Raw genomic sequence first — 27,087 nt, forward strand, 5'->3', positions numbered from 1 at the left:
TACTTCTTTCAAACCAACCTCCTCTCCCCTCTTTGACCAGTCCATCAACAACCTTCCCACCACCACTACCACCGCCTCGCAAACCCACATCTACTCCCCAACAACAACCCACATCACAACTGCCACCACCAAACTTGCCTCGCTCCTCCGACACAGCTACATCGTCACGAACAAAAAAAAACTCAAACAAGAAAACTCGCTGAAAATTGCCGTTTCTCTTCTCTGTCATATCCTGTCATCCGCCGCAACCCTTTCTCCCCCCATTTCCTCCAAATACTCTACACACCCCCCTCCACCCAACTCCCCACCATCCCATCCAGCACCTCAATTCCTCGCTCGTACAGTTACAGACCGATTTCAAAGAGAAAAGAGAAAGAAGACACATACTTCAATACTTCATACAAACTCGGGTTGCCCGCTGCTGAATCGCTGCTGTTCATGCGCAAAAGCATAGTTCTGTATGTCTGAAAACCAGTTACCCCCCCCACCCCAACCAACCCAAACCCCTCCACCCGCAACGACACCTCCACCGCCGCAACAGTTTCCTGCCCTCTCCTCCGCCGCCGACAACCAACTTCACCAGGAATCCCTCTCCTCTCCAACACCACCATTGCAGCAGCCACCACACTCACAACCACAGTCCCCTCCAACAAACGGGTTCGAAAGCCGACAGCCACTCTCCCCAGTCTCCCCCCACCCAGTACACGTCGCTGAACCCGCGGTTCTAAAGAACCAGATGGAACTCGCTTTTAACTTCACTGATGCTCATCCCCCCCAACCGTTCGCGACTCCCAACGACAATTCTGCCGTGAGCCCGGTGTCAAACTCCCTAGAGTCGTTGATGCTTCAGCACCAGCAACAGCAACAGCAACAGCTGCACGCGCAGCAGCAGCACCAGCAACATAACCAACACGATCCATCACCGCCCTCGACGTCACAGCGCCAGCAACAGCAGCAGCAACAGCCACCGCAGCAGGGAGAGTCATCTTCGCACGCGACTTCAGTCGCTCCTGTTCCTGCCATGGATAATCCTTCCTCCACTTCCCTCCCCTTCACGCAGAACGGTGATTTGCATGCTGGTAATGGGCTAGTCGCATCGTCTCCGGCCCCTACCAATGGAACCGCTCCTCCAAACCTTGCAAACATTGCTACCACAGGATTTCCATTGCCCACCGCGATCCCAAATGATTTCTCTAGCAGTGTGGACCTCCAAGCTCTGTTGACCAAGCTGTCCCCTGCTACTCCCACCGTACCGCACCAGCTGTATTCGGCACCGCCCTCCGAGTCTCCACAACCAAACGGACCCCCCGTCATTGCGCCCCCAAGCAGTGCTCCTCCCACCATAAAGGCAGCTCTGCCGCATTCCCCCGTCCAAAAGTCGCACACTCCATCGAACCCACTCGCGCTTCCGACAAACCATCCTCTGCCACCCGTGCCAGTCGTGTCTTCGTCGTTGCCGGGCCAGCCTCCTGCCGGATATCCATCGTCGCTGCCGCCACCCCCAAACTTCAACCACAATAAGCAGCCGCAGTCGCAGTCGCAATCGCAGCAACCCCAACAGGGCCACCAGCCGCAGCAGCCGCTGAGCTCGGACGCCGCTGCCGAGGAGGAAGAGGACGAGGAGGACAGGCTGCCATTCACGGTCGACGAAGAAGAAGAGTTTTCGAGGTTCCTCGCGGATGAGCGTGATTACGTGACTCAAGGTCAATGGGACCGCTTCCCTGCTGGCTCCCGCTTGTTCATTGGTGCGCATCCACCCAACCCACTCGTTTTACCACCCTTACCCCTTTGCAGTTGATTTATATCCGATGCTTGCCTGATGCTCTACCACCGTACTCCTAAGTGTGTGTGTGTGTGTGTGCCTGTGTGTGCGAGTGAACAGAAGAACTTACTTGTAGCCTCGTGCCCACCGCCTTATAGGAAACCTGCCCACCGAAAAAGTTACCAAACGTGACCTGTTCCGCACTTTCCACAAGCATGGCCGCCTCGCACAGATATCCATCAAGCAGGCCTATGGGTTTGTTCAGTTCCTCGATCAGTCGTCGTGTGCTTCGGCACTACGCCACGAGCAGGGGTCCTCAGTGAGGGGCCGTAAAATGCGTAAGACAGCCCAATCCGATCTCAGACACCCATGGTTGCGTGAACGATAAATCGAAGTGCGATCCTAACTGTCGATGCCCCGGAATATAGACCTCGAGATCTCGAAACCACAGAGAAATACCCGGCCCGTGCCCATAGATTCTGCCCGGCCACGTCGGTCACGCTCTCCCGATTACCCTCGCGGCGGTGCCTCCCCGCGCCGAGCCCCTCCGCCTGTAGCCGCCGGACGCCGAGAGGTTGACCGCTACCGAGCGCCGCCACCCACCGACAGGGACCTGCGTGATCGTCGCGACAGAGATGAGTACGGCACCCGCCGGAGATCACCACCGCCGCCCATGCGGGGTGCGCGCGACGACTACCGACCCGGAAGGAGATCAAGATCGAGATCGCCCCCGGCTAGGTACCGACCGAGAAGCAGGACCCGAAGCAGGAGTCCCGATTTCGACGATGTTCCTCTTCCGAGAAGAGCACCCGATCAAGTGCCGGAGGTGCAGATTCTCGTCAGCGATGAACTGGATAGGTGAGTGCCCGCTGCCGCCGATCGTTGTGGGCTCGAGTTGCTGACAGTCGGATAGAAATTTCATCTGGTGGGTAGAACAGGCATTCCGACAACGCGGCTTAACGTGCGACATGTTATTCCTGAATCCCCGGCTTCAACTGTCCGCTGTCGTCAAGCGCCAGGTTCTCGAGGGAGTCCAGGCTGTGGTTTTCCTGAACAGGAGTATGCAGCTCGCCAGCAAGATTTCGATACAGGTCTTTGACCGGCGCGGCGAAGGAGAGGCGTCGTTTGACCGTAGGTACCTGCGCCATTCCCGTCTATGCAGATACTAACATCGTGGATATCTAGAATACGATAACCTTGATCCCCCCATTGCGGCAGAACTTGTTGTCCGCTCGAAACAATCGCACCAGCAGCATAACGCAGCTCCGCTTGCTCAGTACGGAAGAGGCTACGGCGTTCCCCAGGTACAGCAGCAACAACCACCACCACAGCAGCAGCAGCAGCAACAGCCTCTTCAGCAGCAGCTCGGAGCGCTCGCTGGCGTTCCAGGTCTTGCCAACCTATTGACCTCACTGGACCCAAGCAGCCTCCAGAAGCTCTTGGCCGGACTACAGCAACCACAGCAGCCAGCCCCACAAGCCACCTACCAACAACACCAGCAACAGCAGCAAGCTCCCCAGATTAGCGCCGACCTGGCAAGTCTCATCGCTGGTGCCGTCAGACCTCAACAGCAACAGCCGCAACAGCAACAGCAACCACCGCAGCAGCAGCAGCAGCAGTACGGCGGCCAGTCGGCTCTCAGCGCCTACGGCGGCAGCGCAGGACTAGCAGCTCTGCTCGGCCAAGCGCAGCAGAAAGTCGCAGCTCAGCAGCAACAGCAACAGCAGCAGCAACAGCAACAGCAACACCAGCAGCAACAGCAACCACAAACTAGTGCTGGCCAGATCGGTAACATCATGGAGACACTAGCGAAGTGGAAACAGGCGTAATTCTTGATTTTTTCTCGTTTTCTTGAGGGGAAAAAGTTTCCTTGCTTTCTTTTTTTTCTTCGATAGGCGTTGCTTTTCAGTTTTTTTCAGTTTCCTTTTGCTGGCTGTGGTTGCGGTTTTGGTTTCCCTTTGATGGATGTGTTTTTCGTGGAGGGGGAGGGGGAGGATGGATACATACTCGGGATATGTACGTTTCCCGAATATATGAAACGACAGGCTGTTACCGTACCTACTTTTGTTGCTATTTTATATATGCGTTACAGAAACTAAATTAAACTAAACTTCTACTTGAAAATATTTGGTTCCAAATTGCGGTTGGTTACCATTTTTCGGGTTCGTCGATATTGGTATTGGGTGTGGGGTAGGTATGGGGTATGGGGTATGGGGTAGTTATGGGGGTATATGTGTATTGTACTCTACCGCTGGGGGGGTTTTGGAAATGCTTTTAAATGCTGTTAATGGGTGCGGCGAGAAGGTGTACACTGTGGGGCAAATAGATGCTGGATGAAGATATGCAGCTGGATGAAGCTGGACGAAGCTGAACGTCTGTCTGAATTGAAGATGTCATTGACACATGATCTATTCCGCCCTGTTCTGTTCTGTTCTACATCGCTCCTCCATCGTCCGTCTATGTATGTCTGTATGCGTTTCTCCTCCACCTCTTCTTCCTCCTCCTCCGTATATCTTACACCGTCCCCCTCCCTCCTCAACCCACCATCTATTTCGCCACAACCCCCCACGTCTCCGGCTTCAGCAACCACACGCCCGCCCTAACCCCTCCCACAGCTTTCGTAACCTTCTCCCACCCCGCCAGCGCATCCCTAATATCGCGCTCCTGTCTGCCGAACGTATCGATCCCGCGCTCCTGCGCGGCCATGACCAGCTCCTCGCCCGCATCCAGCGCCTCGACGCCGCCGCCGCGCTGCAACAGCGCATCGTCGAGCGCCAAGTGCTCCACCCTTTTCGCGACGCGGTGTCTTCGCAGGCCCTCGAGCGGGAGTAGGAGCGAGTCCACGCCCAAGACGCGGGCTACATGGCGCAGCTCCTCACTGTTCAGCTGTCCCAGCTCCCGTTTTGCGATCTCCGCGGTCGGCTCCGCGGCTAGTGAAGCGAACGCCTTTGTGCGCGCCTCGGCGGCCAGTCGCCGCTGCCGGTTCAGCTGCTGCGGGATACGGCAGGGGTACGGGACGAGGTGCGGGACGAACGGGAGGATGAACGGGCTAGTCTCGCCGAACACGATAAAGATCAGGCCGAAGGCGGGGACGCGGAGGATATCGTGGCGGGCGCGGACGAGGTGCTGGTACTGGGTGCGGGTGATGCGGGCGGAGGAGACGAGCGTGGGGAGGCCGTGCTTGTCCGCTAGGTCTTGCAGCGACCGGGTCGATTTGTAGTTCGAAAGGATAGCCGAAAAGCCGGATTTGAAAAAGGTCAAGTACGCTTTGCCGACGCGGAAGAGGTGCATAAATGTACTCGTGTCGGGCGTGCGTGAGGGGAGGGAAATCGGCGCGGGGATGCTGCTGGCGGGGGAGTTGACGGTGTCCACGGTCGACGGCTTCGAGGGCGGTGGTGGCGGCGTCCGCGGGATCACAGAGGTCGTGGCGTACGATTTCAGCAGGGAGTGGGCATGTACGTGCGGTGCCCGCGGCGGGGTGTACCGGAACAGTAGCAGCGCGCCGGAGCGGAGATGGTGGGTTGAGGCGTTCATCGTCGTCGTGAGTCGTGGGAGTTGCGGTGGTGGTGGAGGAGGGAGGTGAGGTGGATGTTGATGTCGCAATTGAGGTCAAGCTTGGTTCGAAAATCAAAAGTTATGTAGCCAAAAAGGAAGCAGGCAGGGATGGATGGCGGCATTGACTTGGCGTGGCCCGGGCCCGCGCCTGCGCCTGCCCCACGTTTTCCCCTCCATCAGCATCATCAGCAATCGTAACACCAAGTATCGATCGAGCTCAGCTACTCCCACCTACCACCTCATCTCCAACCACGACCACATCATTGTTTGACTGCTACCTTCGCACATACACACACAATGGCGGAAGTCGGGTATCTCTCCCTTCACCCCTCCTCCGGCTACAGTTCCAAAGGGGAAACTAGGTAGCTGACGATATACCTACTTGCTTGTGGACAGCGATGCCAACCCCCGCGGGATCCCCGTTGCGCCGTTCGTCGAGGACGTCGAATCATTCGTCAACAGCCGGGCAGAGATCGAGCCCAACCTCAAAAAATTTCAGGAGATGATCGCGTGCGGCTCTCCCCCACCTATCCCCCTGCTCCCTCGCTCCCTCGCTCGCTCCCTCTCGCTAACATCCCATTCCGGCAGCCAGTAAATACCAATTCATGGAGATGAACACGCAGCGCCGGGCGGCGGGGCTGAACGACAAGATCCCGGACATCCGCAAGACGCTGGAGACGGTGCAGTTCCTGCAGGCGCGCAAGGGGTCGAAGGCGTTCGAGACGACGTTCGAGCTCAATGACACGCTGTTCGCGAAGGCGCAGATCCCCACGGGCACCGACGAGGTGTACCTCTGGCTGGGCGCCAATGTCATGCTGGCATATCCGATCGATGAGGCGATGGAGCTGCTCGAGGGGAAGCTGACTGCCGCCGAGGAGAGTCTGAGTAATTGCGAGGAGGACATGGACTTTCTTAGGCAGCAGATCACCACGCTCGAGGTCAATACCGCCAGGCTGTACAATTATGAGGTCACACTCAAGAGGAGGGATAGGGCCGAGGCTGAGGAGGAGCAGAGGAAGGAGAAAAATTAGCGGGTAATGGGTGCATATGTTGCGAGATTATTCCATTTTCTTCTGCCTGGACGCCGTGTAATACCATCTACTAGAAACCGCTGCTGCTGCTGCTAAAACCTGGGATCATCATCCTCTTCATCCGCCATCTGTATCTCAAGGGGAGACTCGCTCCTACTTTTGGACAGCTCGAGATCCTCCACGACAGCTGGCGCATACTCGCCAGTCTCCTCCTCTTCCTCCAACCCCTCATCCTGTATCTCGACCATATCCCCCTCCTCGGTTTGTACCATTCCCTTCCTCAGCACCTCCCGCGTATCAAGCACCCAATCCATCTTCCTGCTCGCCCAGCCCGCCAGCTTCAAGAACTCCTCACGGACCTTCCTCCCTCTCTTGTCGTCCTCTTCCTCCTCCTCCCTCAGGACCTTGCCAAACCCTCTCAGCAACTTAAGCACCTCAGCCATGACCTCGTCGCCCAAGAACCCCCCACCGTCTCCAGCGCCTTTCAAAACCTCCAGCATCCTCCTGAGCCCCTGCAGGAACTCAACAAACCAGCCCTCGCTCCCCCCAAAAACCGCCTCGCGACACGTCAACACCAGCCTCACGACCTTCTGCCACTGCTCCCCCGCCGCAAAGTTTCCTAAAAACAAGCACACCACGAACGTCACCTCCCACTCGCCCAGCAGCTCCTGCTGGCGCCCCAGCACCTCCGACAGCGCCCACGACCGGTCGCGCGCCTTCTCCGTGCGCTCCCGCCCCACAGCCCCAGCCGGCCACGTCGTCTTCAGATTGATCGCCGTGAACGCGATCCGCACTTCACTGTCCGCCTCGAACGCCTTTCCGGCGGCGAGGTCGGCTGCGTCGTCCTCGTCGTCGCCGGAGGTGCTGGTCGACGAGGACGTCGTCTCAGCCGCCCAGCCCGGGCCCAGTAGGCACGTCAGCACGCCCGGCGTAACGTGTGCCACTAACGCCCGCCACGCGGAATCGCTGTGCCCCTCCGAGCCGCTGCCAGGGTGCCGCTGTCGGTAGCTTATCAGCCCTTCTTCCCCCTCCGCCTCCTCCGCCTCCGACTCCGACTCTGAGGCTCCCGACCGCACCACAGTCCCCTCCACGTCTTCGCGGACTAATCCCTCGCTGCCGGCATCGTAGCGGAAGTAGTGCGTGTCGTTGTCACTGTCGCCGGCGCAGAGGACCCACCGCCCGTGCCGCAGCGTCAGTGACGGCGCGGGCGAGATCCAGATGTGGTGCAGCCCTGGGGGTAAAGAGGAGATTCCTGTGAACGTGCTGGGTGTCGTGAGAGAGCTCAGGTCCAGCCCTAGGTGCGAAGACGGCGGGAGGGTATGGATGTGGATCGTACTTGTCGACATGGTCGTTTTGGTGGGGTGGTGGGGGACGGGACGGCGGACGGGACGGGGGTGCAGGATGCACGGTGGGGAGCCGCTTGCGTCATGGGTGGTGAACCGGGTTGCATGGGCTTGGGCTTGGGCTTGGGCATGGAGTGTCACTCGTGTTTGGGTTTCGTGAGCGGTATTGCATTAAATTCATCCATAAGTTACAACACCCAGAGACCGACAGCTCTCCACCCCCAGCTCCCAGCCCTCAACCCCCATGTAAGATGCAGAAAGAAAAAAACGTCGGCGCAAGTTACAATTCCCATTATCCAGCCAGTCCACCAGTCCATCGAAATCAAACAAACAAGCTCTCAAGCCCACAAACTCCCCATCGTAAACAGAACTCCCCAGAGATGAGATACCAACCCAGCATTAGCAGCAGCATCGATCCTCTATGCATCCGGTCCGCCTACCTACCTACCAATTAAGAACGGGGACCCTAACCTGGACGGAGACGACGTCGCCCTCCTGCAGAGCCACGACCTGTTCGATGACGTCGAACTCCGATCCGTCCTCCATCCTGATTGTTCCGGTGGGGACGCCGTCTCCGAGGAGGAGGAAGAGCAGCATGCCAACGGTTACCCGCTGCATCTGCACCGGGAACGTGATGTTCTCCCAGACGATGCGGAAGCGAGGAGGCTCGGACTCGGGCTCAGGCTCGGGCTCGGAGCGGGCCACGCGAAGTCGCGCCCGCGGCGCGTTCAGAACAAAGTACTGGTCCCAGCTGGTGTATGGTGGGGGTGGAACCTCGAGAAAGGTGTGCATCGGCTCGGTTGGAACGGCCGAGTCGAAAAATGCCTTGAAGGACCCCGGGATGGTGGTCATTATCAACATTGCGAGGTGTCGTGGGGTGTTTTGTGGTGCTTGGTTGCGGTGGTGGTGGGAGGGGAGTGGGTGAGCTCGAGCTCTTACAGATTTGTGTGGTTGGATTGAGATGAGGGTGGATAGGGATGAGGGGGATGGAGGGAGGAGGATGGAGTGTGGATGGTAGAGGGTGAATGGAGTGTATCTGAATCAGTATCCCACCACCCGTTTCGGGGAGGACAGACAGAACCTGCCAGAATCGGGTATGAACTCACCCTCCTACCCTCCTCCCGCCTTCCCCGATTGCTCTATGCCTACATACAAACAAAGCTGCAGGTAACCATTCAGTTAATCCACCCTGAAAGCCTTCCGTGGAGACTGAGTGTGCCTGAGTGCTGGAATCACTAGGTGATGGGAATCTGTCGCCCAACTGTACGTTCAGCGGACTCGGTCAAATCATCATGAATACCGTAGCAAACTACCATTAATTACTTAGGTACTTTACATGGTATTCACTTCAGCTGGTCACCCCACCCTCCTTCACTGGTTTACGTGATCGCTGCAGGTTCGATCTTATGTACGCATAAAATTCACCACCAAACATCTCTCGCTCCCCCACTATGTCTTCCGTTCTGTTCCACAGACCTACTCTTCCCGCTATAAAACCGTTCGCACCATAGATTCTGTTCTCAGGAACAGACGCCATATGGGACTTCCACGCTCTAGGGTTCTGCCTACGTCCACCAGCTTCACTGATTCTATCTATACAGCCCACAGATACCGAAGGCGAGCCTGGTTACTCGGTCCTTCAAATATGTATGTACCAATACCAATCAAGGTCTTTGAGGATCCCGACCGACCACGAGAATTTCCGAGTGCCCGCTACCTATCTCAGATCTGCCAAGCCTGTCCGGCCGTCCGTCTACTCTACCGTGAGAAGCAGACAGATGGTTGATCCACTCGCTCACTGACTACAGGAGATCTAATCAAGGAAGCCAAAGATAAGCCATGGACGTAGCCACGAGAAGGCGGAAAAGCGGGAGACAGTCATGCCAGTTTGACACAATACCTAAATGGACCCATGGGGAACAGTGCAGAGCGAGATTCGGATAAACTTGAACCTGCCAGCAAGGAGGAGGTGAGGGTCAAGGTGTGGAATCAGTAGAAATAATCTAGGTATTCAATCGAGGTCCTCTGTGCTCTCTAGACGCAGGAATCTCACTTTCGAGCGCTTTATATCCGAGTGATATACAGTGAAACCGAGTTCTCGGTCCCCTTTCGGTGGTAGGTACGATCCTGTTTGCGGCATGATTGGATCACTTGAACGGAGGTACTTGTTCTTTGACTGAGCCGCTGAAGAAATTGTTTCTCACGCCAGTTACAGTTCTCTGGTCATGCTTGAGGATTGACGTCTGTACCAGTATGTTGGGAAGAATGAGGGTTTGAAGTTCGCATTTCTGAGATATGTAGGAGAACTAAGAGTGCCATTTCCATTTCCCTATGTAGCAGAATTCTAGTTATCGGGGGCCTAGACCACCGCACCAACCTGCCTCCCATCCAGCCCCAGGGCCGCACTGCCTGGCCGCCTAGCTATCCCCAGCGGAAAGCGTTAACATCGACCCAATATCCCTCCTGCGTATACCTAACCCTTCCCTCCAACTTCCACTTCCCGCCGGATTGTTTCGCACAGTACTCTGCGATATTGATCTGGGCGTTGCCGACGATCCAGCAGGGCACACAGAGCATCTTGTCGAGCTGCTGGGCGCACACGGTTGCAATGGCGTTTATCGAGTGCGCCAGCAACGTGCACCCCGAAGGACTCGTGTTACAGCACCAGCTCTCCTTCAGCTTCAGCAGAGTCCAGCCATTCTCGCGCACTCCCTGCTGCAGCGGCGTGGAGTACGAGCTGCAGTACCGTGTGCCAGAGGGCGTCGTCAGGTACAGCCTATTGGACCTGACGGGGCCAACGAGGTCGGCTGGCGGCTGCGGCGGAGATGGGACCCCCGCGGGCAGCTGGAGAAGGGTTAGTCGAGGTTCGGAGGAAAGGAACAGGGGATCATACAGGAACGAGAGGGAGGCCGGCTTGCAACAGTTCAAGCTGGGAAGTTATATTGAACGCCGGGTGGTGGATATGTCGAAGGACGGGAGCTCCAGGACCTCGAATCCAGGGGCGCGGTGGACATTGGCGCCGACGACATCTGGCGTGGGTCCGGCGAGGACACCCGCAACTAGGAGGGTGAGCGTTGCGAAGAGGGAGTACATGACGGATGGCGGACGGTGGACGGTGGTTGCTGGTGGTTGGGTAAAGACAGGGGAAAACCTGATGCGTGAATGTTGGGGCGCACATTTATACCGCCCGCCGACAGGCTAGTTTCTTTCTTTGTTTTTGTGGGAGTTGCTTCAGCTTGCGCAGCTTACATTACATTTATACATACGGCAAAGTCGAATTTCTCACTTTGACCGTCACATCGGGGTTGCAGCTACCGGCATCCCCAGTAGATTGTTTGTTTTTTGTTTCATCATCGTAGCATTCGACCTTAGCAGATCATGGCTGTATACACACAGAAAGAAAGAAGAACAATGAGATGACATCCGCGCACAAAAAGGAAGAACAGAATGAAAGAAAGACAATGAGATGAAAAACGAAAAGCGTCAGTCTTTCTCCAAACCCCACATCAACGCTCCATTCCCCCAGCCAACTCCTCCAACCAATATAACGCCTCATTTCTTCCTGCGTATGCCGGAATCTCCGGCCGACTAGTCCGTACTCTTTCCTCCGCTCTTGCTCTCACCGCGTCCTAGGGCATTCCCAGTAGGCGGGTATCGCGGTAACGTGTATGTTTGGGGAAGGATACTAGGCGAGTGCGTAACTGTGCAAGTTTGAAGCAACGGGATACCAGGCATTTTCTGGCTGGAGACATGTAGATATCGGCGTCTAGAAGATGTCCGGTATGGAAAGCTACGGTGGCTATTCGGACGGCCGGTTCTAACGGGGGAGGGAAGAAGGAATCATGAGAATTATATAGCCGTTCATTCATTATACAAATACCAACACGAGCTATCTATACGCCGATTCATTGCCGCGTACCCAATGCCATAGAAAAATACCATACCATCCAACTCTCCTCCCTTCCTCCACTAACTATTACATCCGCCTCCCCACCTAATGACCAGCCACCTTCGCTTTAACAGCCTCAGGATAACTCGGCGGCACCGCCTCTGCATCCTCCAGCTCTTTCCCGTCCCCCTCCGCCCTTCCCTCCACCGCCCTCGCCCCCACAGAAGCCTTCTTCTTCTTCTCCCTGCGCATCCATCTTCTCAAGTGTCCGCGCGGCAAGCACAATCCCACCATAGCCAGGCTCAAGACCACCGCAAGAACCACGCCGAGGACGATCCTGCCGGTTTGGAAGAGGCCGCCACCACCGCCTTGGGATTTTCGTTTCGAAGGGGTGGCAGTGGCGGTGGCCCGTGAGACGGGGTCGGAGGATGGGGTTGCATCTTTCGGCGCTGGGTGAGCATCAACTGCGGCGAGGAAGGCGAGGAGGAGTGCGAGGGTATGTTTTGCGACTTCCATGTGTACTGTATGTTGTTCGGATTCGTGATTTGAAGAAGGGGTTAGGTTACTGTAGTAATCCGATTGATATATGATGCTTCGTGACGCTGCAACTGACTCGAACCATCCCACAGCGAAAGCAGCGAGTTCGAGTCTTATACGCAGGCGCACAGCAGAGTACTCGTATCTACCCAGCGCTTAGCGCATCCTCTTGGCGGCATCCCCGCATCCAACACCAAGCTGGCGGCCTGAACATGAAAACATACATTCCGGGCACTTAGCCGTAGATCTTGAGGCTGTGAACGATAGGCCTTCATCACGAGCGCATATTCGTGCCTCGAATCGCAGAAAGCTGGAAGCTCACTCCCTCCCTCGGCAGATGCTCCGTGGTCTCGAGGGACGACCCGGGTATGGATGAGACTGTAATTTCTCGGGCTAACTTACCTGCTTCACTGTTATTGGTACTTGGCCTGCGAGACGGAGAATGGGAATTGCACTGCCTGGCTGGGTATAATGTATGGATCATACGATATCACCCGCCTAGGCAAGTCATGCCGCACAATGACGACTTTGTCCAGCAGAAGAGGGTCGCCGTGGTCTGTAAAGGCTGTATGCAAAGATAAAATGATTTCCTGTCTCTCTCCAGAAGAAGAGTAGAGCAGGTAAATTCAATAAGGTGTGGGGCTCAGTCACAGTCCACTTAACCATGCATGTGGCAGACCATCACCTTAGTATCACATCCCACGGGCTTGTGACCTCATTTTCAAGCATTTGGTTGGAAGCTCAACTTTTCTGTAGCAGTAACAGTGGAGATAAATACATCAGTACCAATGACGGTGTCCAGCAAGTCGAAAGATGAACCTAAGAAAACCCATCCGGCCCACCAAAAAAACCAAAAAAAGAACACATCCCGACAACCCTCAAAAATGCAACTTCACCACCCAGCGATGACTGGTATACACCCATTCCTTTCCACTACCAGGATCAGTCACTGCCTGTGGTTGATTATGCATATCCTGGGACAAGCTATCTGCTGGTGGAGTCTGGATGGCGGCTGTGACCGCTATATACATTTAACTTCAGAGTGAAAATTAGTCACTACTCGTGAGAGTTTGGTGCACTGGAGCTTGACTTCCATACAAAACCCAGTGTTTCCTCTTGCCAAAGATCTTCACACCAACATTGGACCAGGAATCTAAGGTTGGCGGGGGGTACATAACCTGTGCCTTTTCTACTCCCCATCATTCATATCTACTGCTGGCTACTAGGTAGCTGGCTTGAAAATAGAACCGCAAACATATGGCCCTTCAAAAGCGCAGGCACCATATGCTCTTCGTATGTAACGTAACGTCACGTTACGCTGACTGAGTACGTACAAGCAGCCTCCTCCCGTGCTCCTTCATCCCTCATTACGTGTCAATTATCCTGCTCAGCTCGCTCCCCATTACCGGTACACACTAGGTCAGTAGGGCAAGCAAATAGTAAGTTGCGTCGAGTACGTAGAGCAACAGGAAAAGGAGATTCGAGACTGGGAGGTGCCTTTTAGTTTGTGAGGTTCACGTCACAAGTTATCACTCACATTGCGAGTGGCCGCACGTGAGTTGACTCAAGTAGAGTACAACCTCACAGTGATCATTCAGCTGCAGAAGACGATGAATCCGAGCGAGCAGAGTGCAAGGGAGGGTAAGAGAGGGCAGGGGGAGTGTGTGAGGGTTGATGCCGGTAGGGGCGAGGGAGCAAGTAGGAAACTTGTGAACGAAGAACAATGGGTATAACAAGGTCAATAGAGTGCTAGGCCTTAACTATATCCCACAGAAAGCCGACAAAAGTCTTATAATCCTTTTGCAACATCCGCAGAGACTATATAAGGATTATGTAAGAAAAATGGACGAAAAGATACCAATTCAAGGCTTAGTACTTTTGATGATCCTTATGGTATGTAGAGTACCGTACCTATGTCAAATCATGTTCCCGTGGGGGTCATACAACAGAATAGGTAATCTAAATTCAGATCCTTAGGTGCATGCATCAACTCGGAAGCCACGGCACTCGCTCCTGCCCACTGCCCAGAAACACATACGAACCACCCCTGTACTATGTAAAACCGTGTGACCAGCACGGTTTCTTTGACCTGACCACACAAGCGACATTCCTTCCAAACATTTCTCTACGACCAGAAGGAATATCAAGATTTCAAGACTGCCAGGCATCACAGCGAGTGGAATGGAGGCGACTAACACAATTTTCTTTCGGGGAAATGGGGTTTTTGGTCGAGAGTGAGCGTATCAAAGTTGGAGGGACAGCTCCACTCCGGACTCAGCATTCAACCTTCAACCTTCAGGTGTACCCAACCATGCCCCCCTACAACCACCCAATCGCTAATGATATCGTCTAGAAGCACATTTGTGAGCTGAGGAGCGGGGCGGGGCGGGGAAACCATTCTGGGGTAAATTTCTGCTCGTTGATTCCCCCGGCCACTGCAATCGCGATAAGTTGGGTTACTCGCACCGTATCGAAGCTCAAAGGGTGCCGAATCCTCGTCAGCCAACCGGAAATCGTGAAAACTCATCGTGCTTTCTAGGCAACGCTCATACCGAACGGGTGGGCTGAAAGGTATAGACGTCTACTTAAGCCTTTCCTCATTCTTCGCCGCCCTAAGTGAATGCGTAACACCCCTCCGCACCGGCCTCTCCCAACTAAACCGAATACCTATCTGATATTGTCCCATTAACCCAGCGGAGTTGAATTCATAATGACCCATCACCGATGGAAGGTAAGCGTACAATGACACCGGGGATCACTCGTTTGTAACAAAAACCTTTACAGGACATTATCTAATCTTCAGGCACACCTGCAAGACTAGGGATTCTCCGTCGAGCGGTGGGAAAGTGCCCTGGGTGTGCAACGAATTTCCGCCTTATGGCTGGGTAATTCCGGGGCAGATCTCTGTGGTGGACTGGCTGGAAGGTGCCTACCTAATTCCCCAATACTGCCTTCTCGAAGCTCTCTGCTAACATTAATAGATCCGAAAGCCAAAAACCTGGTATTCGGGCTCAGAGCACCACCGCAAAGAATTCTCGATGGACGCCATATTGAGCCGTGCAGATATCTGGATGGATACGGAAGGATAATGCCTTACGAACAATCATACCATACGATACTGCGTCCAGTCTGGGCAACGGGCCCCTCGGTCTGTCCGAATGCGAACATCATGAGCCACCTGTTGGGCAGAGTGAAATCAACCGCGCAACTGAAGGACCCGCAACTTGTGAACGAGATAAACGCAGAGCTGGCTATCTCCAGCTATGACAGAGATGCCGGCGATTGTTTAGGCTTGGTGCACACGATCTTCTGCATCACTCGGGCATCCCTGATTCAAGCGTGCAATTCATGCAAGCAGAGGACGTCCGAGTCTCTTCGCTTCATGCCAAAGTGTCCGACGTGGAAAGGCTTCGAGACGTGGGTAGTCCAAATGGCGGCCTGTGGGTCCCATCACTACCGGGTCGACCCAGACACTCCGGAGGACATCGACTACTTTTCGCATGTGCTATACCACCTGGCCGCCGAAATCCACCAAACGCAAACGCAAACCCTACACCCAGGCACAACGGGGGGCCATCCTAAATTTGTCGTTGACGAAAAATATCAGCGTTGAGTGCAGTCAGTCAACCTCCCTGAAGTCCTTGAGCTCATCTCATGGCTCATCGCACTGCTTGGAATCCCGCTGGCACTCCCCGACTCGGCACACTACTCAAGCCAGTATGCCGCGCTGGTGAGCCAGGCCATGCAGCGAGCGGAACGACTAAACATTTGCGCGCAGCGTGTGTGGGCTCTCGGCTCGGTGGCGCCTGGGCGCGAGCTGAGTCTCTTGTCACTGGTGCCTCCTACAGACCTGGGGTATTCCGTTCGGGGCCATACCGGCCACGATATGTGCACCTCCGACTTCTGTCAGCAATCCACCATTAGCTTCACCTCGGTGGCGCAACTCCATTTGTGCTCTGTCCCTGGGCACTGCCTGCCTACCGAAGGCATGTTCTCTCAAGCGTTACTGAGCAGCGCCCTCAACCGCTCGGGTCTGGGCTCCGAAACATTCGTGCCGACCGCCTAGACTTTAGATGGAAAGTCGCTCGTCGAGAAGGAGCAGCCTTTCATGGCCATTTCGCACGTCTGGTCCGACGGAACCGGGAAAGGGGCCTGAAAACCGGCCAAGTGAACCAGTGCCTGTGGCGACACTTTTGTGAGATGGCGCGGGAACTGGGATGCGAAGGGATCTGGTGGGATACCGTCTGCCTCCCTGAAGATAAGCGTGCACGCATCGAGGCTATCAATCGAATGCAGGATAATTACACGCACGCCACGGCCACGCTTGTCCATGACCGCTACTTAAGCTGCCTCCGGTGGACGGACGCTGCCTCAGCTTGTTTCGCCGTTGCCATGTCGACGTGGCTCACAAGAGGCTGGACCGCGTTGGAATTGCAACAGTCTCCAAAGGATGGGGTGTACGTGCAATTCGAGGACGATGACGGTAATCCGGTGCTCAAGAATCTTGAGGGCGACATCCTGTTACGGCTAGGACAACCGTCCCATCGCCATCACCAGATAGCGAGCGCTCTGATCCGCAAGCTGCGAGCACCAGTACGGTTCCTTAACGACCTCCTCACGGTTATTGGACCGCGATACACATCCTAGACGCGGGACATGGCGATCATTTCGGGGCTCTTTGTGGGCGTCAAGAACCCAGCATCCATGACCCAGGAGGAAATCTACCAAGAAGTCCTGCGTACGATTCAAGGCCGGGCCCGGCACGGAACCGTGTCGGTCAGCAATCTCTTCCACGGCACGACAACCATGATCAAGGGCGGATTCGGCTGGTGTCCACCAGATCTTTTCCGCATGCCAGTAGGAGACGGGCACAGCGAGCTTCATGTCCAGGATAACGGAGACCTCCTCGGAAGGTGGCAGATGCGGTGCCTCCTACGCCACGCGCGATGTGTGCGCGTCCCGGAAGGGACGCATCCCCTGATCCGCTCCAAGCTATACGTAGCCATGTCGGAGCCGCGGAGACACGTTCTGCTGCTCGAAGGGTTGGCGCAGCTGGAGCGCGCGCTCGTCGTGCGAGTGCGTACCACGCGCGCCGAAATCGCCGCCGGAACCTACGCCAAGGACGAAGCACTCCAGTGCGAATACGTGGGTATCGTGCACTACGAACCTTCCGCGATAACCGAGCCCGAGTATCACCTTTCGGTGTTTTGTCGCATCGCCGACCCCAAAGACCTGCCCGACCTCCCGCCCACGAACATGGCTTGCGTTGTGGGCACGTTCAAGGGCGCAGGTGGCGGCCCGAAAGGCACCGGGCCGCTAGGCTGCGTCTGCTGGCAAGCTAACATTTATCGCTTCACTCCGGGCGTATAGAGCGACGTCTATCTGGATATATCACGGGCCGGACCGGCAGCGTTGTGTGTGGAACACAGCAGTGAAGAGGACGAGGTTGTCCGGAAGAAACCCGGGTCGTGGGGAGAAAACTGTGGCACTTCATGAGGGCGTGCACGACCGCACTCTACGTATTTTCCTTGAGAATTAGTGTGGACGTTGGGGAACTCTGGATTGCGCGAAGGGTGGGCTTGGGAAATTAGCTTATGGGGGTCAACTATTGTCATGTAAACAATTGAACTTCCCGGGTGCAGAGCTGAATACCACTGTGACTTTCTAGACTGCTGGAACCATACTTACTTCCCCGTCCCTACCAGCATCAACCCTCACACACCCATTTCACCGGTCATAGTAATCGACTCTCTGCCCTCCCTACTCTCTATTACTCTCTATTACCCTCTGCTCTCTCAGAGTCATCGTCTTCTGTAGCTGAATGACCACTGTGAGGTTGTACTCTGCTTGAGTCAACTCACGTGCAGTCACTCGTGAAGTGAGTGATAGCCCGTGATGTGAATCTCACCAACTAAAGGGCACCTCTGAGTCTCGATGATCTTTGTTACAACTTACAAGTGTCATCCGGGGGGCATCGCCAGAGTCAATCAACCCACACAGTTAGAGTCATTGAAGGAATGACTTCAGTCAATGAGCAGAAATGGCTGAGTAAATCCGCAAGACTTGCTCCCCCTTCTGCTCCTCCTCCCCCGATCCACCTAGCAACCCACTCGCCATTCCATCTGGGTCCTCAACTACTCGAGAGTCTATACAAATGGACTCACGCAACCCATTCTATTTCTCCATTCCATTCAAATTGGATGAAAGGATGATAAGTGCTACTGTTAAAGAAAAGGGGGATCGTAGTAAACAAAGCAAGAGCTGTACAAACACCCCAAGCAACCCACGTGATAATCTAATCAGACAAAGAACGAGCAAAAGGCCCGAGTGAGATTATGTATAGCATTGGGTCTCGACACAAGACGATCTCTGGCGGCCATGTGAGTGTATATAGTCCACCCCGATCCGTTATTTCCACAGAAGCATGTGATGCTACTCATTCTGGCTGACACTGCACGCAACGATGTGTGTTTCTTCAACAGCTAAGCACAGGTCCAACCCACACCCAGCGCCAACCGTGCAAACCAGCTTCAGTCACATGCTATCATCCACCGCATGGACACACAGCGCCACACACCGCCACACTATCTACCTCCAGCCAAAAAACAAAGTCCAAGCAACCAGTCCACCGAGCGCTCATACCCGCTCCACCTCCGCCTTCCTTCCACCCGCCCAAGCCCCCACAGCGACCACAACCGTAACCCAACACATGCACAGCGCAGTGACACCCACCGTCAGCGTAAGAGAGAACATGGCGTCGACACCTATTCGCTCCAGGTAATTGACTGTGTCCCTATTGCTGCACATAAACACCACTCCACCAGCGATGAGACAGAACGCGGTGAGCACTTCTGTCGGGGGACGCGTGGGCTGCGTGCTCCTTGGCGGAACTCTGAAGAATAGCAAGTACGTGAGCGACCTGCACACCGCCGCGGCGGCGAGGAGCGCGCCCCACTGTGTGTGTATCGTTGAGGAGAAGTGCGAGTGCTGGTGGTGCTGCGACATCAATGTTCCCAGCAGGAAGATGACGAGCGCGGGCAGGGGGTTGGGGGTGAACCCCGCGTTGTGCGCGGGGTGATCCGAGTGGTCCTGTCCCCCCAAGACCAGCCAGATCCAAGTGCTTTCTAGCAACAGACCCAGAAGTCCCCCACCGAGAAACATGAATGCGATCGACACGTGCTGGAGATCGCCGTGCGACCAGGCGCCGCCCCAGCTCGCTAGATGCTCGAGGAAGACGTTGGCGCACCCGTAGAGGAAGATTCCGCCGCTTTCGACGGTTTCGCAGGTGAAGGCTCGGCTTGTCGTCGGCTTGAGGTTCCATGACTGCGGGTATCAGCAGGTGGGTAGGAGGAGAAAGGCCAGGGGGAAGGTACCCAGCCGAGCTCAGAAAAGGCACCGAGCCACCGGCTGAGCGTCAAGATTCCGTAGAGGAAGAAGACCCCGCCCTTGATGAAGTGCGCGAGCCCATTGAGCACACTGCTGCCCATCTGCTCTCGTCATCAGCCACCATCCATGCATCCATCTCTCGGAACATACGAGCGGAGCAACTCACAAAGATCCCGGCCCCCGTAACAATGCCCAAACAAATCTGCGTAAACCCCAGCGGAATAAGGAACCTCGCAATGACCGAGTAAACAAGATTACAGATCTTCACTACCCGTTCATTAAAAATCCCCGGCACGCTCGCCGACAGCGCATTTTCCAGGGTGGCTAAATCCACCCACCATCGTCCACGCGCCGATTTCTCCCCTACCCATTCCAGCCCGTGGTCCTCGTCGCCGTATCCCGACGACTCCTGATCCACCGACCCGCCATGCCCACTATCGGCGGAGCGCCGATCACTATAAAGCCGCGAATACGCCTCGTCTTCATACGCAGGCACCGCCCTGAACCCGCCGCCGCCTCCGTGTTCGTGTCCCGAGTTTCTGACGACTCTTGCAAGCATGCCGACGGCCGCCTGCACACCCAAGATTACCAGCAGCGCCCATCCCAGCTTCCGGTGGGAAGCCGCCGGATACAGGTCCTCCGTCAACCCGGCATGTACCGCCGCGAAAACGATTCCGGCAACGTTGGTGGTCAGGAACGAGATCTGCGCGGGAACGTGGTGGCGCGAACTAGCGAGTGAGAGCGTTGTTGCTGCGAGAGGTTGTCAGAGTGTCAGAGGTGACACCAATAAGGAGGCGGGCCAGCGATTAGGTGTGTAGTAGGTACTAACCGACAGGCATGATTATCACCCAGCTCAATAGCATGGTCAGGATGTGAAGGTATAGCCAGCCGCGATGGGGTGCGAGGGCGAAGTAGTATGCATTGCTTGCATCAGCTCCGGCGTTTGTGCTGATGCTGGTGTTGTGCGATGGCAGCGGATGCGAGTGGGCTTTGTCTGTGTGCATGTCCATGTTCATGTCGCCGTGCTCGTCTCCATGGTCGTGGGCGAGGGCCAGCGACGCCAGGATCAGCAGCAGGGCCGCAGGCAAAAGTGTGGATCCAGTCTTCATCGAGGGTGCAGAATTGCAAAAAAAAAATACCGTCCGCACGAAGTATCGAACAACAGGAAAGGATGTGCGCAGAGGGGCTGTCTTTGTTCTCCGGGCACCCATTCAATTATATGTAGGCACCCGGGCTCCTTATACATTCCACGGGGCCTGGAATGTCGGTGTCGGTATCGTAGTTGCACATGCATCGCGAGGTGCAACAACGCGAAAGAAACTTTGCAGCGGCCGCCGCCCAGGCCAGGGCCCAGGCTAACCACCTATCTCATGATGCGGTTCCGCTCGAGGTGGGCACATAATCACCGATTTGATATCGCCATGCCTCCCTCTGGACTCGGATATGTTATGCCGAGCAGTCACAGCTACATACATACATACATACCCCGCCAAGGCCCCACCACCACATGATCACTCCGATGGCAGACTTCGACAACGTCCGATGTGGAGCTGGAGTACATACATGCGTATACTGACTTCGGAGTGAGTCTCTGCGGATACAGATTGTGAAGCTATCGTCTTCGTGCCCATGGTTCCCACGATCTTTCGAGGCGAATAGAGTACTCGACGGACGGACGAGTGAGCCCGCATTGCGATCCCCAGATGTCGTCGAGACATGCTCATCAAGGGTTAGGTAACTGATGTGCCAGCTGCCATCCCGCAACCTGCATATGCCAAGTGTAGGTCGGTCGGTTATCACCACTTCCGAGAGCCCGTCTCGGAATAGCGAGAGAGTTTTGTTCTCCATAAACCGTTGGATATAGACGCTAAGCAAGTGGGGGAGGGGATCGGCCAAATCCGATTCCGAGTTCCGCACCGGTCTGAAAGGCCCTACACGGTGCACGCCGCACGGTGGATTGTGTATGTATGGCGAGATGGTGATTCATAATTGGTGAAGGACCAGGAGCTTTCCACTCCCCTCACTTCGTCAGTTTCGATACCTCCGACCCCACTCGCACATAGCCGAATAGTAATCTCCAAGTTAAAAAAAGCTTACAAAAGGATCATAGCAGTAGCAATAGCAGCAAACACACCGATGACAACAGCCATCATCATCTTCCTAGTCGTATTATTAATATTGACGTACTTCGACTCGTATCTATTGAATTCTCTAAAGCACACATCACGCGAAGTCAGACAAACGACCGGGCACCCATGGACCCTCCAACAGCAGCAGCTAGCCCGTGCAGCCAACGGGGCACGCAAAGTGAAAACCGCTGCAGAAGTTGTCCCGGTCCACATCACCAGCGCCGTCTCAAGCTTCCTCCTCGAGGAGCTTAAAGTGCGCGCTAGGTAGATTGCTGTAGCACCAGAACACGTTGCTGAGGCCCTTACGATGACGGACATCTAGATCCGTCGGCTTGACGCCCGCTTGACGGTACAGCTTCGCCAGAAGATCGCACATCCTCTCGCCGGTGCACATCATGATGCGGAGGGAGTCTTTGTCGGGGATAGACGGAGGTGGTGTCCAGGGTTTGGTTAACCACCGCACCGTTAACGCCGCTACAATATTTGTCAGTCATAGTCTCGGACAACCCTCGTCGACAGCACACTCTCCCATTCCTCGGTCGACCTCACCCCGACTCACTTTTCGTTTGGCAATCGTCGCTTAAGAACGGCGGGTCAACCATGACCCTGTCGAACTTTCCCCGGAGATCCTTCGGGAGTCCTCGCAGCGGGTACTCGAAGTCATAATAGACGAAGTCCTCCTTGAAGACGTCAAACCTGACATCATATTCGAGCAGTTTGATAGTCATGTTCCTCGGTATCCTGCCTGTCGTCTGCAATAGTGTCAACATCCGTCTCGTCTGCGCTTATCCGACCGACCGATCGCTCGACCCTATCTCGGAGTGAGATTCCGCCGCTTAGACGATGCCTGACTGACCTTCCACTCCCTCAACTTGACATAGACGGTCGGGGCCGAGACCAAGGCGATAGCCGTATCCTCCGTGGCGCCCTCGAGAAGCGACTCCGCCAGGATCGTAGCGGTTTCATCGTCGTACCAAAACTTTTCCGCAAGTCACTAGCATCAGTATCTCCCTCTCCCTCTGCCGCCAACCATCCCCCCGCGCCTACCACACCCCCCATCTCCCCCTCTGCCCCTCCCCCCCCTTCTCCCTACATACCTGACTCTGATTCCAGTCCTCCTGAAAATCCGCCATGGTGACTATGCGGTCCTCGTGGTCGCGCTCGGCCTGCAGCCGCAGCTCCTCGAACCGCCGGTCCTGCTCATCCTTCTCGCGCATGAACTCGGCCAGCGCCTGCATCGCGTCCGGGGCTAACCTGCTCGTCTCTGTTAGTAGCGTGTGTGGCGTGTTTGGCGTGCGCACTGACTGCAGCTCTTCGTCGTCCGTAACGAGCATTTTGAGTTGATACTTGTGATGTGATACTTGTGGTAGTTGAGGTGTGGTGTTTGCTTGGTTGGTTGGTTGGCCAGAGAGGTGGCGGGGTGTGCGGTGCTGTGCTGTAAAAGATGTGTATCGAAAAGAGAAGAGAGAAGAAACGAACTGTGGGGGAAGGGACAGAATTTGCTTAGTGGCACCAATGCATGCATGTATGAATGACTGGCATTGGACCAGCCGCTGTGGCTAGAGCAACTCATGTAGGGCTCGCAGATCACTTCAGCCTCAACATCTTCCTTTAATTCTGGCCATGGCCACGTGGTGCCGGAAATGTACAGAGCGAGCCGGACATCAAACAAGTTAAATACAACCCAAGAAAGAAAGAACAGTAACAAGCACAATGTAGGTAGATTGAAAAACTCAGCCATAAAAAAAACGCCTTTCACGCCCCCGCCCCCTTCTGCTTCAAAATATAAGATGCAACATTTGCGCAATGCAACACAAACTTCCATCACCACCACCACCACTGTGATATACCTGCACCACTTTGTTCTGTTCTGTTCTCGTCACACACAAATTTATGCCCCAAACCTTGAAAAAAAGCCTACCTACCAGAATTCGAACCCGTCGTTGGTTTCCTCTAGTGATTAATTGAACGTGCGGATGATATAAACCAGCAGATATGCCTGCGCTGCAAGTACCTGTTTCTCCGTTGCTAGGGTGACCATGCTATCATCGAATTGAAACCACTTGACCGAGTGATATCGTCAGCATTGGAAGGATGTAAGCGGCAATGATGGTACCAACCTGTCCATTTTCTCGACAATAGCTGATGTAATGTCCGGAATTGATCTCCCCTTTGTGCACCACAACGCTGAGAAGATCGTAGACATATGGTTTGAAGCTCCGTGATTCCTGGCCGGATTTCCGCTTGGCCCGAGTCGTGTACGGTGTCATGTCGAGCTCAAGGGGATACCGAATATCCGCATCGATCTTGGAAGATACTCCGTTCGCACTGTGCTCGAACCTCTGGAGGTGCGGGTGTGAGTAACAGAGTGCCTGGTACGTACGAGTGCAAACAGTAAATACCTTCAGTTGGATGCATAGGACGGGCGGCAGGCGCTTAACGGTCAGCTGCTTGGTTGCTTCCCGCGGACCTGCGCATTTACTACAGTTGTACTCATTCACCCCCAGTTTCTCGGTCGCGGTAAACCTGGCTAGGCATTGCTGTACTGTCTGGACGATGCCCTGGGGTTGCTTGTTCTTTTTATCTTTAATCCTCAGGTCCAAGCTCAAGTCCATCACCGGATCGTGAGCTGTGGTCACGTTCCTGCAGCTCTCACAGGTAACATCGCTTTGCAGCTTCCCATAGAATGAACGGTGAATTATGCACGAGCAGTCCTCTGACTTTTGGTCTGTCCCCTTGTTGGTATTATGCAGCTGGTTGAGCAGAAACTGCAAATACTCATGGGCGTCCTGTTGCTGGTAGCCTGCGAGCGCCTATAACATCCCATCGAGAAATTGTAAATCGAAAGTTCTCTCAAAGTGGGGAACATCTGAAAGCAGCGGAATGTTTCTATACCTGCTCGCATTTCCACGAAGTCGTAAGGAGGTTGATGGGTCCGTACCCGTCCTGCTTGTCGGAGGTGAAGAACTCTGAAAACACCTCATCCATGGCGCAGCTCATGCAGTTTGTCTGGCTGCATTCCTTCTGTTTATGACCGTCTGACAGATAAAAGTTCCGTACCAGTGGATTGTGGATCAAACTCTGTAGGATCACACTCATGAAGCAGGTTGATCCCATATTGAGAAACCCTCGTAGGCCGGTAGCGCGACACGGGGCGAAGGTGGTATGCGACTCGATGTACTTGAGATCGTCGGCGGAGGGCTTCGAGTCTTCGAGTCGACGCTTTTTGCGAGCTATCGCGGGGGTGTCAATATCCTGCCATCACTCGCTCGGAGCGCAACAACTCACCGCCGCCGTCTATCGACGTCTCCTGTTCTATCCGTATATCTTCCAGCGCCGGATCATAGATGTAGTCCTGGCACTGGAAGCAAAACACATGGCCACTCCGCGAATCAACTCCTGTCAAACGCAATGGGCGCAGTTAGAGGCAAGGTTCCCTCTCCAATCAACCAAATTTCTCCCGCGTTGTGCAGAGCAGAAGGCAGCTTTTCCAGGTTCCGCACCAAACGAGTGTCCCTCCTCCCTGTAATGTTGTTCCGCATCTCGCGGACAATGAACCGTGGCGCATTGCATGCAGAGGAATGTCTGGACGAGCATGTAGCTGCAGTACACGCATTTCTGCGCCGTGAGTCGGTCCGAGTCGAGGGCTACACGCGTCGCGCCCGAGTACAAAGTCTTGCTCGTCGTCGAGCCGCCTTGGAACGCCGACCCGATGTGTTCTGCGCACGACCAGCCGCGGTGTCAGTGATTCTCTTCATATTCTGAGCCTGCCAGCCAGCCCATCTCCCCGACTCTCCGACTCTCGCGCGCTCTCCCGAGGCCCGACAACGTACCACAACCATAGAACACCGGCGGCTGGATGATGGGCAGCTTGTTTTTCGAAACCTTCGGCGAAGCTGTAGCCTGCGAAGACATGGAGACCGACGGCCGTTTGAGAACGATAGTTGTCGCCGTTGCGCTCATGGTTGCGGCCGGGGGCAAATGTTGGACGGGTTCCGAGAGTTGTGTGGAGAGCTGGCGTGTGTTGTGTGTGTTTAACGTAGCATCTGCAGGGAACTACCGGAGACTAAAGTAATGAAGCAAGGCTACTGATGTGAGCTAGAGGCTTATGGTATGCAGCCAGATTTGGAGGCTGAAAGTGCAACCATGCAGACTGGAGGCGAGCATGCTCACTCAGGCTATGCGGGAAGGGGCACCTCATGGCAGCACATCATAGCAGGAAATAGGAATGTGTACCACAAGCCATACAAACAAATAGTCTATCATAGCCAATAATAATCAGCGCTCAATAAACAACATTCTCAGCCAACAGCTAACTGCTGAGACATCTAGGTAACAAATATGCTACAAACTACTACTACTGGGACTACTCGGCTTCTCGACCAACGTGTACTTCGTCATGCCATTCTTCACCACGATCGCGACCCTTCCCTCCTTCTCCAGCTTGTCTAGAACCTGCACAACCCCTCCTTCCGCCGCAAGATGCAGCCCTGGATCGACATCGACATAGATGCGCTTGACCAGCTCCATGCTCGTAACCGGCGTTGGCGGCTGATCCGCCTCAATCTCCGCGCGCACCGCCTGCAACTGCCTCACGATCTGTGCCTCCCTCCTCTGGCGATGCACAATATACTCCTGCAGCTTCTTCTGCCCCTCCTCGATGAGCTGTCCGTGTGCAGGGTACGCGCGCGCCGGCTTCAGATCCAACATCTTCTGCAGCGAGTCCATGTACTCTTTCAAGTCCGTAAACACGGTGGTTCCATGTCCGAGGACATTATCACCCGTGAAGATAGCGTTCTCCTCCGCGAGGAGGAAGCACATGTGATCGTTTGCATGGCCGGGGGTGTAGACAGCCTTCAGCGTCGCGCCCTCAACCGAGAACACCTCGCCGTCATTGATCCCCTCGTCCTGCGTGTCGTCCGGCGAGTTCTTGTGGATAACCGTGTCCGGCGAGAGTTTTCGTAGATCGGCGATGCCGCCGACGTGGTCGTGGTGGAAGTGCGTGATCAGCGCCCTCTTGACGACGGCGTTTTCCTTCTCGAGGACGGACTTGAGCGACTCGATCCAGACGGGGACGCCCTGCGCCGTGTCGACGAGGAGTCGCTCGCGCCCCGTGCCGAGGAGATACGTGTTAGTCCCCTGAAGTTGGAACTGTGCGGGTGCAAAGAAAGAAACACACGCGAATGAGCTTAATGTGATGTGATGGATGACGCATCTCGTGCGGGCACGATAGCGGGGTGGGGGGTCGTAGCCGCGAGACTCATACCTTGCCCGGATTTCCACCCAAAATTCGCCAAACAGATTCGCTGAGCTTTTCAATCGCCGGCAGTGGGGGAAGACTCGCGAACTGGGCCTTCAGAAACTCGTTGTGTGCAGTGGCCATGATTCTTGTAGAGGTCATTGGGGTTCGAGCAACATAACATGCCTCCATGTAACTATGAGGCGCGGAGTTCGG

At 55.2% G+C, this 27,087-nt stretch overlaps 12 protein-coding genes across 12 annotated transcripts; 4 read left to right on the top strand and 8 right to left on the bottom strand.

The window, feature by feature from the left end:
• Positions 1 to 345: 345 nt before the first annotated feature.
• On the top strand, positions 346 to 3,946 carry BZA05DRAFT_239775 (uncharacterized protein). Its single transcript, XM_051479902.1, has 5 exons — positions 346 to 1,745; positions 1,921 to 2,100; positions 2,191 to 2,620; positions 2,676 to 2,893; positions 2,948 to 3,946. The coding sequence occupies exons 1-5, from the start codon at positions 461 to 463 to the stop codon at positions 3,589 to 3,591; spliced, it is 2,757 nt and encodes a 918-aa protein (XP_051341735.1). The 5' UTR covers positions 346 to 460; the 3' UTR covers positions 3,592 to 3,946.
• A 381-nt stretch (positions 3,947 to 4,327) lies between these two features.
• Positions 4,328 to 5,125, bottom strand: BZA05DRAFT_318686 (uncharacterized protein; the record flags this gene model as incomplete). Its single annotated transcript, XM_051480412.1, has 1 exon — positions 4,328 to 5,125. A coding segment is annotated over one exon (798 nt), but the record flags the coding sequence as incomplete, so codon positions are not given.
• A 352-nt stretch (positions 5,126 to 5,477) lies between these two features.
• On the top strand, positions 5,478 to 6,364 carry BZA05DRAFT_391547 (prefoldin subunit 3). The gene is made up of 3 exons (XM_051482990.1): positions 5,478 to 5,628; positions 5,714 to 5,827; positions 5,910 to 6,364. Exons 1-3 carry the CDS (start codon positions 5,615 to 5,617, stop codon positions 6,346 to 6,348), a joined length of 567 nt encoding a protein of 188 aa, XP_051341737.1. The 5' UTR covers positions 5,478 to 5,614; the 3' UTR covers positions 6,349 to 6,364.
• BZA05DRAFT_391549 (A1 cistron-splicing factor) lies at positions 6,365 to 7,760 on the bottom strand. The gene has a single exon (XM_051482991.1). It carries the CDS (start codon positions 7,692 to 7,694, stop codon positions 6,441 to 6,443), a length of 1,254 nt encoding a protein of 417 aa, XP_051341738.1. The 5' UTR covers positions 7,695 to 7,760; the 3' UTR covers positions 6,365 to 6,440.
• Positions 7,761 to 10,112: 2,352 nt separating this feature from the next.
• On the bottom strand, positions 10,113 to 10,784 carry BZA05DRAFT_443087 (uncharacterized protein; the record flags this gene model as incomplete). Its single annotated transcript, XM_051486823.1, has 2 exons — positions 10,113 to 10,535; positions 10,680 to 10,784. The coding sequence occupies 2 exons, from the start codon at positions 10,782 to 10,784 to the stop codon at positions 10,113 to 10,115; spliced, it is 528 nt and encodes a 175-aa protein (XP_051341739.1).
• Positions 10,785 to 11,685: 901 nt separating this feature from the next.
• On the bottom strand, positions 11,686 to 12,168 carry BZA05DRAFT_434743 (uncharacterized protein; the record flags this gene model as incomplete). The annotated part of the gene is made up of 1 exon (XM_051486340.1): positions 11,686 to 12,168. Exon 1 carries the CDS (start codon positions 12,094 to 12,096, stop codon positions 11,686 to 11,688), a length of 411 nt encoding a protein of 136 aa, XP_051341740.1. The 5' UTR covers positions 12,097 to 12,168.
• Positions 12,169 to 15,286: 3,118 nt separating this feature from the next.
• BZA05DRAFT_466277 (uncharacterized protein) lies at positions 15,287 to 16,582 on the top strand (the record flags this gene model as incomplete). The annotated part of the gene is made up of 2 exons (XM_051487786.1): positions 15,287 to 15,619; positions 15,737 to 16,582. 2 exons carry the CDS (start codon positions 15,287 to 15,289, stop codon positions 16,181 to 16,183), a joined length of 780 nt encoding a protein of 259 aa, XP_051341741.1. The 3' UTR covers positions 16,184 to 16,582.
• Positions 15,978 to 17,487, top strand: BZA05DRAFT_466279 (uncharacterized protein; the record flags this gene model as incomplete). Its single annotated transcript, XM_051487787.1, has 2 exons — positions 15,978 to 16,710; positions 16,765 to 17,487. The coding sequence occupies exons 1-2, from the start codon at positions 16,318 to 16,320 to the stop codon at positions 17,485 to 17,487; spliced, it is 1,116 nt and encodes a 371-aa protein (XP_051341742.1). The 5' UTR covers positions 15,978 to 16,317.
• An 836-nt stretch (positions 17,488 to 18,323) lies between these two features.
• Positions 18,324 to 20,817, bottom strand: BZA05DRAFT_391567 (integral membrane protein-like protein). The gene is made up of 4 exons (XM_051482992.1): positions 20,333 to 20,817; positions 19,670 to 20,253; positions 19,491 to 19,604; positions 18,324 to 19,440 (listed from the first exon to the last, which is right to left on the bottom strand). The coding sequence occupies exons 1-4, from the start codon at positions 20,712 to 20,714 to the stop codon at positions 18,754 to 18,756; spliced, it is 1,767 nt and encodes a 588-aa protein (XP_051341743.1). The 5' UTR covers positions 20,715 to 20,817; the 3' UTR covers positions 18,324 to 18,753.
• Positions 20,818 to 21,858: 1,041 nt separating this feature from the next.
• Positions 21,859 to 22,966, bottom strand: BZA05DRAFT_443092 (putative N6-adenine methyltransferase-domain-containing protein; the record flags this gene model as incomplete). Its single annotated transcript, XM_051486824.1, has 5 exons — positions 21,859 to 22,106; positions 22,192 to 22,384; positions 22,489 to 22,611; positions 22,730 to 22,886; positions 22,938 to 22,966. The coding sequence occupies 5 exons, from the start codon at positions 22,964 to 22,966 to the stop codon at positions 21,859 to 21,861; spliced, it is 750 nt and encodes a 249-aa protein (XP_051341744.1).
• Positions 22,967 to 23,592: 626 nt separating this feature from the next.
• Positions 23,593 to 25,595, bottom strand: BZA05DRAFT_443093 (uncharacterized protein; the record flags this gene model as incomplete). Its single annotated transcript, XM_051486825.1, has 7 exons — positions 23,593 to 23,694; positions 23,753 to 23,974; positions 24,035 to 24,445; positions 24,528 to 24,865; positions 24,921 to 25,031; positions 25,136 to 25,351; positions 25,466 to 25,595. 7 exons carry the CDS (start codon positions 25,593 to 25,595, stop codon positions 23,593 to 23,595), a joined length of 1,530 nt encoding a protein of 509 aa, XP_051341745.1.
• Positions 25,596 to 25,868: 273 nt separating this feature from the next.
• Positions 25,869 to 27,071, bottom strand: BZA05DRAFT_391610 (beta-lactamase-like protein). The gene is made up of 2 exons (XM_051482993.1): positions 26,899 to 27,071; positions 25,869 to 26,783 (listed from the first exon to the last, which is right to left on the bottom strand). The coding sequence occupies exons 1-2, from the start codon at positions 27,061 to 27,063 to the stop codon at positions 25,977 to 25,979; spliced, it is 972 nt and encodes a 323-aa protein (XP_051341746.1). The 5' UTR covers positions 27,064 to 27,071; the 3' UTR covers positions 25,869 to 25,976.
• Between the last annotated feature and the right edge of the window lie 16 nt (positions 27,072 to 27,087).

The sequence above is a fragment of the Tricharina praecox genome, assembly GCF_024521635.1.
Source record: "Tricharina praecox strain CBS 144465 chromosome Unknown BZA05scaffold_6, whole genome shotgun sequence".
In the NCBI taxonomy this organism is placed as follows: Eukaryota; Fungi; Ascomycota; class Pezizomycetes; order Pezizales; family Pyronemataceae; genus Tricharina; species Tricharina praecox.